A 12,165-nucleotide genomic window follows, 5' to 3' on the forward strand; every position below is an offset into this window, starting at 1 on the left:
CTACAACACTGTTACTACAACACGGTTACTACAACACCGTTACTACAACACCGTTACTACAACACCGTTACTACAACACTGTTACCTTGCTGAGGTAGTGTTTGTTTGTTTGTGTACCTTGGTGTGTGTGTACCTTGGTGAGGTATTGTGTGTGTACCTTGGTGAGGTAGTGTGTGTGTGTGTGTGTGTGTGTACCTTGGTGAGGTAGTGTGTGTGTGTGTACCTTGGTGAGGTAGTGTGTGTGTGTACCTTGGTGAGGTAGTGTGTGTGTGTACCTTGGTGAGGTGTGTGTGTGTGTGTATGTGTGTGTGTACCTTGGTGAGGTAGTGTGTGTGTGTGTGTGTACCTTGGTAAGGTAGTGTGTGTGTGTGTGTGTGTACCTTGGTGAGGTAGTGTGTGTGTGTGTGTGTGTGTGTACCTTGGTGAGGTAGTCGTGGATGTTGAGCGTGGCCAGCTTGGTGAGGTGCCCGTTGAGTCCTAGAGCCATGAGGAATCCTGCGTACTCATTGGCCAGTTCAGGACTCTTGGGTTTGTTATAGGCAATCCACGCAGAGTCCACCTGACAACCAGCACAGAGAACACTTACAATGTATAGGACACGAGGAGGAGAGGAGAGGAGGAGAGGAGAGAGGAGAGGAGAGGAGAGGAGAGGAGAGGGGAGGAGAGAGGAGGAGAGGAGAGGAGAGGAGAGAGGAGGTGAGAGAGGAGAGGAGAGGAGAGGAGAGGAGAGGAGAGGAGAGGAGAGGAGGAGAGAGAGGAGAGGAGGAGAGGAGGAGAGGAGGAGGAGGAGAGGAGAGGAGAAGAGAGAGGAGAGGAGAGGAGAGAGGAGAGAGGAGAGAGGAGAGGAGAGGAAGAGCATATGGGAGAGTGGGAGGCGGGGCTACAGTACCCAGGAGGCGGGGCTACAGTACCCGGGGGGCGGGGCTACAGTACCCGGGGGGCGGGGCTACAGTACCTGGGAGGCGGGGCTACAGTACCCGGGGGGCGGGGCTACAGTACCTGGGAGGCGGGGGCTATCTTCAGACCGGCGGCCACCCCGTTGTGGAAGCTGGCCCAGGCCGTCATGTTGGCCGGGACGTCGATGTTACCGCTGCTCAGGTCCACCATGGTGCTCCTGGGCGGAGCCCGGCCTGGTGGACACACCTCCTCATTAACATGACACTGAGGGGGGGGGGGGGGGACAGGGGGGGGGACGGGGGGGGACGGGGGGGGGACAGAGGGGACAGGGGGGACAGAGGGGGACAGGGGGGACAGAGGGGACAGAGGGGACAGGGGGGGGGACAGGGGGGGACAGGGGGGGACAGAGGGGACAGGGGGGGGGGGGGGGGACAGGGGGGGGCAGAGGGGACAGGGGGGGACAGGGGGGGGACAGGGGGGGACAGAGGGGACAGGGGGGGGGGGGGGGACAGGGGGGGGCAGAGGGGACAGGGGGGACAGGGGGGACAGAGGGGACAGAGGGGACAGGGGGGGGGGACAGAGGGGACAGAGGGGACAGGGGGGGACAGGGGGGACAGAGGGGACAGAGGGGACAGGGGGGGACAGGGGGGGGGACAGGGGGGACAGAGGGGACAGGGGGGGACAGGGGGGGGGACAGAGGGGACAGGGGGGGACAGGGGGGACAGAGGGGGACAGAGGGGGACAGGGGGGACAGAGGGGACAGAGGGGGGACAGGGGGGGACAGGGGGGGGCAGGGGGGACAGAGGGGACAGGGGGGGGGGACAGGGGGGGACAGAGGGGACAGAGGGGACAGAGGGGACAGGGGGGGGGACAGGGGGGGGACAGGGGGGGGGACAGGGGGGGGACAGGGGGGGACAGGGGGGGGCAGGGGGGGGGACAGAGGGGACGGGACAGACAGGGGGGACAGGAAGTGGCTGCTGGTCACCTGTGAGGTTGAGCTTGGGGACAGGAAGTGGCTGCGTGGGGACGGGCTGGTAGGAGAAGAGGCTGAAGAGACCGCGGCCCACGGGGAGAGACATGGTCCTCTGACACAGCTGGAGCAGTCTGGAGGAGAGACCGTCAGTCAGAGAGAGAGAGAGACAGGTAGAGAGACATGGTCCTCTGACACAGCTGGAGCAGTCTGGAGGAGAGACCGTCAGTCAGAGAGAGAGAGAGAGACAGGTAGAGAGACATGGTCCTCTGACACAGCTGGAGCAGTCTGGAGGAGAGACCGTCAGTCAGAGAGAGAGAGAGACAGGTAGAGAGACATGGTCCTCTGACACAGCTGGAGCAGTCTGGAGGAGAGACCGTCAGTCAGAGAGAGAGAGAGACAGGTAGAGAGACATGGTCCTCTGACACAGCTGGAGCAGTCTGGAGGAGAGACCGTCAGTCAGAGAGAGAGAGAGACAGGTAGAGAGACATGGTCCTCTGACACAGCTGGAGCAGTCTGGAGGAGAGACCGTCAGTCAGAGAGAGAGAGAGACAGGTAGAGAGACATGGTCCTCTGACACAGCTGGAGCAGTCTGGAGGAGAGACCGTCAGTCAGAGAGAGAGAGAGACAGGTGTAGAGAGACGTGTAGGGTCAGGCAGAGAGAGACAGGTAGAGAGAGACAGGGAGAGATAGTCAGGTAGGGAGAGACAGGGAGAGAGTCAGGGAGAGAGAGACAGGGAGAGAGAGTCGGGTAGAGAGAGACAGGGAGAGAGAGACAGGTAGAGAGAGACAGGGAGAGAGAGTCGGGTAGAGAGAGACAGGGAGAGAGAGACAGGTAGAGAGAGAGAGAGAGAGAGAGAGAGAGACAGGGAGAGAGAGACACAGGGAGAGAGAGACAGGGAGAGAGAGACAGGGAGAGAGAGTCAGGTAGAGAGAGACAGGAAGAGAGTCGGGGAAAGAGAGACAGGGAGAGAGAGTCGGGGAGAGCCCAGCAGGGAGAGAGAGACACAGGGAGAGAGAGACAGGTAGAGAGAGAAACAGGGAGAGAGACAGGGAGAGAGAGAGAGAGAGAGAGAGACAGGTAGAGAGAGACAGGGAGAGAGAGACAGGGAGAGAGAGTCGGGTAGAGAGAGACAGGGAGAGAGAGACAGGGAGAGAGAGTCGGGTAGAGAGAGACAGGGAGAGAGAGACAGGGAGAGAGAGACAGGGAGAGAGAGACAGGGAGAGAGACAGTCCTACTTGTTCTCCTTCTCCTCGATGAAGTCGTGGTCTGAGACCTCGGGGAGCTGCTGCACGCGGACCCTCACCGGCCTGGAGCTCTGGAGGAGACGCCGCACCTCCTCCACGCGCTGGTCCTGACTCCAGATCAGCCCCGACACCTGGAGGGGAGGAGGGGGGAGGGGGAGGAGGGGAGGGGGAGGGGCGGAGAGGAGAGAGGAGAGAGGAGGAGAGGAGGGGGGGAGGGGAGGGGAGGAGAGAGGAGGAGAGGAGGGGGGGAGGAGGAGGGGAGAGGAGAGAGGAGGGGAGGAGAGAGGAGGGGAGGAGAGGAGGAGGGGAGGAGAGGAGAGAGGAGGAGAGAGGAGAGAGGAGGAGAGGAGAGGAGAGGGGAGAGGAGGGGAGGAGAGGAGAGAGGAGGGGAGGAAAGGAGAGAGGAGGGGAGGAGAGGAGAGAGGAGAGGAGAGAGGAGAGGAGAGAGGAGGAGAAGTGAGGGGAGAGGAGGGGTGAGGGGAGAGGAGGGGAGAGGAGAGAGGAGGGGAGGAGAGGAGAGAGGAGAGAGGAGGGGAGGAGAGAGGAGGGGAGGAGAGAGGAGAGGAGGAGATCTTTACTAACCCCAAACGGTTCATAGAATAAAGTCATTATCATTATTATTACTAATTATCTAATCTTGCATAATAAGCAGCATAAAAACTCACAGCACTCGAAAAATGGAAAAGGTATCAAAACATCAAACTACAAACTCCCCATGGAGCCACACGGGCCGTCCCCGCTGCAGTGCCACCGGCGGCCCACCAGGGGGGGGCGCTGCACCGCTGCACCGCAGGGGGGGGGGGGGGCAGACGGCGGTCCACTCGTGACTCGTCTCCGTGTGGTGACTGGTTAGCGCTCAGTCAGCAGTACGAGGGCCGACGCTAAGGAAGTGTCTCACATGACAGGAAGTCCTCTGCTTCCCTAACTGGTTTAACGCCCCAGTAACTGTGAGACATGCCGTCCTCTTCCTGGTGTGACTGGTTGTTGTTTGCTGACTGGTTCGCTGACTGGTTTACTGACTGGTTTGCTGACTGGTTTGCTGACTGGTTCACTGACTGGTTCACTGACTGGTTTACCTCCCCAGTACTGTGAGACATGCCGTCCTCTTCCTGGTGTGACTTTGTTTTTACTGACTGGTTCACTGACTGGTTCGCTGACTGGTTCACTGACTGGTTCGCTGACTGGTTCACTGACTGGTTCACTGACTGGTTTACCGACTGGTTTGCTGACTGGTTTACCTCCCCAGAGATGTCAGACATGCCGTCCTCTTCCTCGTCTGCTTCTGTGGAGGAGGAGGAGGAGGAAGGCTCCAGGGACACGCCGGAGCCTACTGACTGCACACACACACACACACACACACACACACACACACACACACACACACACACACACACACACACACACACACACACACACACACACACACACACACACACACACACGTGATTACACAAGCCTATAAGTTACACAACAGATTTCTGCGGGGGGTGAGTCTCTCTGTGTGTCTCTGCTGTGGTTCAGTGTGCTGCTGCAGGGCCGGTCCAGAGGCTCACCGCGTGACCGGGGCTGACAATGGGTCTGCCTCCAGGGCTTCAGTCATAAGGCAGGAGCCGGGGCTAGGACCAGGGCCAGGGCTAAGGGCTAGGGCTAGGGCCAGGGCTAGGGCTGGGGCCAGGGCCAGGGCTAGGGCTAAGGGCCAGGGCTAAGGGCCAGGGCCGGGGCTAGGGCTAGGGCTAGGGCTAAGGGCCAGGGCCAGGGCCAGGGCTAGGGCTAAGGGCTAGGGCTAGAACCAGGGCTAGGGCTAGGGCCAGGGCTAAGGGCCAGGGCTAGGGCTAGGGCTAGGGTTAGGACCAGGGCTAGGAGCCGGGGCTAGAACCAGGGCCAGGGCTAAGGGCCAGGGCTAGGGCCAGGACCAGGGCTAGGGCTGGGGCTAAGGGCCAGGGCTAAGGGCCAGGGCTAGAGCCAGGGCCAGGGCTAAGGGCCAGGGCCAGGGCTAGGGCTAAGGGCCAGGGATAGGGCCAGGGCCAGGGCCAGGGCCAGGGCCAGGGCTAGGGCTAGGCTGAACTCCACTCACAGTCTTGCTGTTGGCCAGGCTCATCTTGTGGGCTTGCTTGGTTAGATCCTGTCGTCCAATCAGCAGGCAGACCTCTTCGGACCAATCAGAGTACGGTTGCTCCCGGCAGCGGTAGATGGCCTCTCTGATGGGCAGAGCCACCCCAAAGGGGACGGACTCCAGGTCCTTCAGGGTGAAGCCTGACCAATCACAGGAGACGTCATTAAAGCCATAGAGCTCTAGACTAGGCAAGGCAAGGCAACTTTATTTATAACGCACTTTTCATACACAAGGCAGACTTAAAGTGCTTCACATATAAACATTGTCATACAATAAAATAAAATAATAGATAAGTAAAAAGTAAAATAGATAGAAAGTAAAGGCAAAGTTAAAAAAACAACATTTTAGAAAGGCAGAGTTAATAAAAATGCATTTTAGAAAGGCAAAGTTACTAATAAAATAAAATAAAAATAGAAGCATTGTAGATTTAAGATTTAGCAGAAAGCTAAAGCAAACATAAAAGTCTTCAGTCTTGTTTTAAAAGCTGTCAGAGTTGGGGCAAGTCTTAAATCCTCAGGGAGTTTATTCCAGCTATTTGTTGCATAGTAACTAAATCCTGCTTCCCCATGTTTCGTGTTGACTCTGAGGATAATTAACAGATTGGTCTCAGAGGATCTTAGTGGTCTAGAAGACTTATGTAGTGGAAGCATATCAGTTAAATATTTTCTAACCCTTTAATCAGACCTGTAGACTAACCCTTTAATCATAGAGCTCTAGACTAACCCTTTAATCAGAGCTCTAGACTAACCCTTTAATCAGAGCTCTAGACTAACCCTTTAATCAGAGCTCTAGACTAACCCTTTAATCAGAGCTCTAGACTAACCCTTTAATCATAGAGCTCTAGACTAACCCTTTAATCATAGAGCTCTAGACTAACCCTTTAATCATAGAGCTCTAGACCAACCCTTTAATCATAGAGCTCTAGACTAACCATTTAATCAGAGCTCTAGACTAACCCTTTAATCAGAGCTCTAGACTAACCCTTTAATCATAGAGCTCTAGACTAACCCTTTAATCATAGAGCTCTAGACTAACCCTTTAATCATAGAGCTCTAGACTAACCCTTTAATCATAGAGCTCTAGACTAACCCTTTAATCAGAGCTCTAGACTAACCCTTTAATCAGAGCTCTAGACTAACCCTTTAATCAGAGCTCTAGACTAACCCTTTAATCATAGAGCTCTAGACTAACCCTTTCATCAGAGCTCTAGACTAACCCTTTCATCAGAGCTCTAGACTAACCCTTTCATCAGAGCTGTGGACCAACCCTTTCATCAGAGCTCTAGACTAACCCTTTCATCAGAGCTCTAGACTAACCCTTTAATCAGAGCTCTAGACTAACCCTTTAATCATAGAGCTCTAGACTAACCCTTTAATCAGAGCTCTAGACTAACCCTTTAATCAGAGCTCTAGACTAACCCTTTCATCAGAGCTCTAGACTCTAACACATTAGTCTAAGCCTCACCTGATGAAGAGAGCCAAATAATGAGTTTTTCAGCCAGACTGGAACCTCCGAGCTGGTCTGCACCACTGGGACCTGGTCTGGAGGAACAACACACCACACACCTGGTGTTACCAGCACCACCACACCTGGTTCCATTCAGGTACCACTCAGGTACCAGCACCACCACACCTGGTACCATTCAGGTACCAGCATGACCACACCTGGTTCCATTCAGGTTCCATTCAGGTACCAGCACGACCACACCTGGTTCCATTCAGGTACCACTCAGGTACCAGCACGACCACACCTGGTACCACTCCGCTCCACACTCCACAAAAATAAGACCAGTAACAACACGCAGAACGTAGAGCAATAAGACCAGTAACAACACGCAGAACGTGGAGCAATAAGACCAGTAACAACACGCAGAACGTGGAGCGATAAGACCAGTAACAGACTTTTTTATAACCTGCTACTATTCCAATATTTATTATAGTTTACCTTTGGCTGGCTGGTTCAGAGCTGGTCTTCTGACCTGTTCGGGGGGGAGGGGGAGGGGAGGGGGGGGAGAGATTAGCTCCTGTTAGTCTGATGAATTCTGATGACATCACCAGGGATTTGAATGCATCTTCTATTGAATCAGAGACCGAGTTAACCCACTGGTGACCCGTCTGGCTCTGACGCACACGCACGCACAGGTACGCACACGCACACACACCAACGCACACGCACTCACAGGTACGCACACACGCACACTTACCAACGCACACGCACGCACAGGTACGCACACACACACACTTACCAACGCACACGCACTCACAGGTACGCACACACGCACACTTACCAACGCACACGCACGCACAGGTACGCACACGCACACACACCAACGCACACGCACTCACAGGTACGCACACACGCACACTTACCAACGCACACGCACGCACAGGTACGCACACACACACACTTACCAACGCACACGCACGCACAGGTACGCACACGCACACTTACCAACGCACACGCACTCACAGGTACGCACACGCACACTTACCAACGCACACGCACACACACAGGTACGCACACGCACACTTACCAACGCACACGCACTCACACGCACACTTACCAATGCATGCATACGCACACACACACGCACACGCACACACGTACACATACACATACACACACGCACACAGACGCACGCACATGCACACGCACACACGTACACATACGCAAACACACGCACACACCTGCAGAGAGTCTGGTCAGGTACTTGGGGAGGTGAGAGGAGGTGGCCTCCACGTCTCCAACGATGTACAGCGCATAACTCTGAGTTAAGAGAACAGAGAACTAGTTAGAATAGAATGGAGATCATAACTAGTTAGAATATTATTCATAACTAGTTCCATTAGAATGGAGATCATAACTAGTTATAATAGAATAGAGACCATAACTAGTTATAATAGAATGGAGATCATAACTAGAATGGAGATTATAACTAGTTCTAGTAGAATAGAGAGATCATAACTAGCTCTATTAGAAAATAGATCATAACTAGTTCTAGTAGAATAGAGATCATAACTAGTTATAATAGAATAGAGATCATAACTCGTTCTAGTAGAATAGAGATCATAACTAGTTATAATAGAATAGAGATCATAACTAGTTCTAGTAGAATAGAGACCATAACTAGTTATAATAGAATGAAGATCATAACTAGAATGGAGATTATAACTAGTACTAGTAGAATAGAGAGATCATAACTAGCTCTATTAGAAAATAGATCATAACTAGTTCTAGTAGAATAGAGATCATAACTAGTTATAATAGAATAGAGATCATAACTAGTTATAATAGAATAGAGATCATAACTAGTTCTAGTAGAATAGAGATCATAACTAGTTATAATAGAATAGAGATCATAACTAGTTCTAGTAGAATAGAGACCATAACTAGTTATAATAGAATGGAGATCATAACTAGAATGGAGATTATAACTAGTACTAGTAGAATAGAGAGATCATAACTAGCTCTATTAGAAAATAGATCATAACTAGTTCTAGTAGAATAGAGATCATAACTAGTTATATTAAATATCAGACAGACAGACAGACAGACAGACAGACAGACAGGTAGGTACCAGAACAAGCAGCCTGGTTCTCTCACAGATGCCTGGCAGGAAGGGGAAGGGCGGGACTTCCTCCCCCCAGAGGCAGCTGCTGAACCAGCCCATGACACTGGGAGGCTCCGCCTTCAGGTAGTACGGACGGACCATCTGACCAATCAGATCTGAGGGCGAGGAGAGAGAGGACTATCAGGAACTCCCTTCACCAACAGGTCACACTTCAGCAGAACTCTGCCCTCACGCTGAAGCTGAAGTCTGTTGACGTCTGCTGGTGTCACAGCCATGAGGACAGTAAACATGTCTAACCCTGGTCACAGCATGAGGACAGTAAACATGTCTAACCCTGGTCACAGCCAGCATGAGGACAGTAAACATGTCTAACCCTGGTCACAGCCAGCATGAGGACAGTAAACATGTCTAACCCTGGTCACAGCATGAGGACAGTAAACATGTCTAACCCTGGTCACAGCCATGAGGACAGTAAACATGTCTAACCCTGGTCACAGCCATGAGGACAGTAAACATGTCTAACCCTGGTCACAGCCATGAGGACAGTAAACATGTCTTACCCTGGTCACAGCCATGAGGACAGTAAACATGTCTTACCCAGGTCAATCAGACAGGAGTCATTGAGGTTGCTGATGAATTCTGGGTAGTCTCTCCAGTACAGATCGATGTACTGTTCCAACCGGAGATCCCTGTGGAACACAACACCGTTAGTTCACCACAACACGTTAGTTCACCACAACACCGTTAGTTCACCACAACACCGTTAGTTCACCACAACACCGTTAGTTCACCACAACACCGTTAGTTCACCACAACACCGTTAGTTCACCACAACACCGTTACTACACCACAACACCGTTAGTTAACCACAACACCGTTAGTTCACCACAACACCGTTAGTTCACCACAACACCGTTAGTTCACCACAACACCGTTAGTTCACCACAACACCGTTACTACACCACAACACCGTTAGTTCACCACAACACCGTTAGTTCACCACAACACCGTTAGTTCACCACAACACCGTTAGTTCACCACAACACCGTTACTTCACCACAACACCGTTACTTCACCACAACACCGTTAGTTCAACACAACACCGTTAGTTCACCACAACACCGTTAGTTCACCACAACACCGTTAGTTCACCACAACACGTTAGTTCACCACAACACCGTTACTACACCACAACACGTTAGTTCACCACAACACCGTTAGTTCACCACAACACCGTTAGTTCACCACAACACCGTTAGTTCACCACAACACCGTTACTTCACCACAACACCGTTAGTTCACCACAACACCGTTAGTTCACCACAACACCGTTACTTCACCACAACACCGTTAGTTCACCACAACACCGTTAGTTCACCACAACACCGTTAGTTCACCACAACACCGTTACTACACCACAACACCGTTACTACACCACAACACCGTTACTACACCACAACACCGTTAGTTCACCACAACACCGTTACTACACCACAACACCGTTAGTTCACCACAACACCGTTACTACACCACAACACCGTTAGTTCACCACAACACCGTTACTACACCACAACACCGTTAGTTCACCACAACACCGTTACTACACCACAACACCGTTACTTCACCACAACACCGTTACTACACCACAACACCGTTAGTTCACCACAACACCGTTACTACACCACAACACCGTTAGTTCACCACAACACCGTTACTACACCACAACACCGTTACTACACCACAACACCGTTAGTTCACCACAACACGTTAGTTCACCACAACACCGTTACTTCACCACAACACGTTAGTTCACCACAACACGTTAGTTCACCACAACACCGTTAGTTCACCACAACACCGTTACTACACCACAACACCGTTACTTCACCACAACACCGTTACTACACCACAACACCGTTAGTTCACCACAACACCGTTACTACACCACAACACCGTTAGTTCACCACAACACTGTTACTACACCACAACACCGTTACTACACCACAACACGTTAGTTCACCACAACACCGTTACTTCACCACAACACGTTAGTTCACCACAACACGTTAGTTCACCACAACACCGTTAGTTCACCACAACACCGTTACTTCACCACAACACCGTTACTTCACCACAACACCGTTACTACACCACAACACCGTTACTACACCACAACACCGTTAGTTCACCACAACACCGTTAGTTCACCACAACACCGTTAGTTCACCACAACACCGTTAGTTCACCACAACACCGTTAGTTCACCACAACACCGTTACTTCACCACAACACCGTTAGTTCACCACAACACCGTTAGTTCACCACAACACCGTTAGTTCACCACAACACCGTTAGTTCACCTCAACACCGTTAGTTCACCACAACACCGTTACTTCACCACAACACCGTTAGTTCACCACAACACCGTTAGTTCACCACAACACCGTTAGTTCACCACAACACCGTTAGTTCACCACAACACCGTTAGTTCACCACAACACCGTTACTTCACCACAACACCGTTAGTTCACCACAACACCGTTAGTTCACCACAACACCGTTAGTTCACCACAACACCGTTACTTCACCACAACACCGTTACTTCACCACAACACCGTTAGTTCACCACAACACCGTTAGTTCACCACAACACCGTTACTTCACCACAACACCGTTAGTTCACCACAACACCGTTACTTCACCACAACACCGTTACTTCACCACAACACCGTTACTTCACCACAACACCGTTAGTTCACCACAACACCGTTAGTTCACCACAACACCGTTAGTTCACCACAACACCGTTGATAGCAAAGTGATGTATTAGATTATAATGTCAATGTAGATATAGATTTCTTATTCTATATCTAGTATGGATTGTCCCAGGGAGAGAGGCTGACATCCACCGGGTGATGAAGGTTTGTTGTTAGCACCACAAACCCATTAGCTGCTTAGCCTCTGATGATCAATACTTTCTAATCAGCAGGAGAACAACAGAGTGTCTGGCTGCTCTCTTTGGAGACAACCGCTCTTACTTTTTACTTTACACTTAACTTACCCCTGGAGTATATTTAAGCATGTTTTATAGTGAGCCCTGACCGGCCTAGGACCAGTGGTCAAGGTCCAAGCACTGGTCTAGGTCTACTGGTCTAGGACCAGTGGTCAAGGTCCAAGCACTGGTCTAGGTCCACTAGTCTAGGTCTACTGGTCTAGGTCCAGTGGTCTAGGTCTACTGGTCTAGGTCCACTGGTCTAGGCCCACTGGTCTAGGTCCACTGGTCTAGGCCCACTGGTCTAGGCCCACTGGTCTAGGCCACTGGTCTAGGCCCACTGGTCTAGGTCTACTGGTCTAGGTCCACTGGTC

General features: G+C 51.9%; 1 protein-coding gene across 1 annotated transcript; it reads right to left on the reverse strand.

Annotated features, from left to right (window-relative positions):
* Positions 1 to 418: 418 nt before the first annotated feature.
* Positions 419 to 9,488, reverse strand: LOC311373261 (anaphase-promoting complex subunit 1-like; the record flags this gene model as incomplete). The annotated part of the gene is made up of 11 exons (XM_084490057.1): positions 419 to 559; positions 1,000 to 1,130; positions 1,883 to 2,001; positions 3,107 to 3,246; positions 4,354 to 4,449; positions 5,190 to 5,368; positions 6,693 to 6,769; positions 7,173 to 7,206; positions 7,916 to 7,994; positions 8,806 to 8,954; positions 9,397 to 9,488. Coding segments are annotated over 11 exons (1,237 nt in total), but the record flags the coding sequence as incomplete, so codon positions are not given.
* Positions 9,489 to 12,165: the final 2,677 nt, after the last annotated feature.

Source organism: Micromesistius poutassou (assembly GCF_964030765.1).
Source record: "Micromesistius poutassou genome assembly, contig: SCAFFOLD_1563, whole genome shotgun sequence".
Taxonomy (NCBI): domain Eukaryota; kingdom Metazoa; phylum Chordata; class Actinopteri; order Gadiformes; family Gadidae; genus Micromesistius; species Micromesistius poutassou.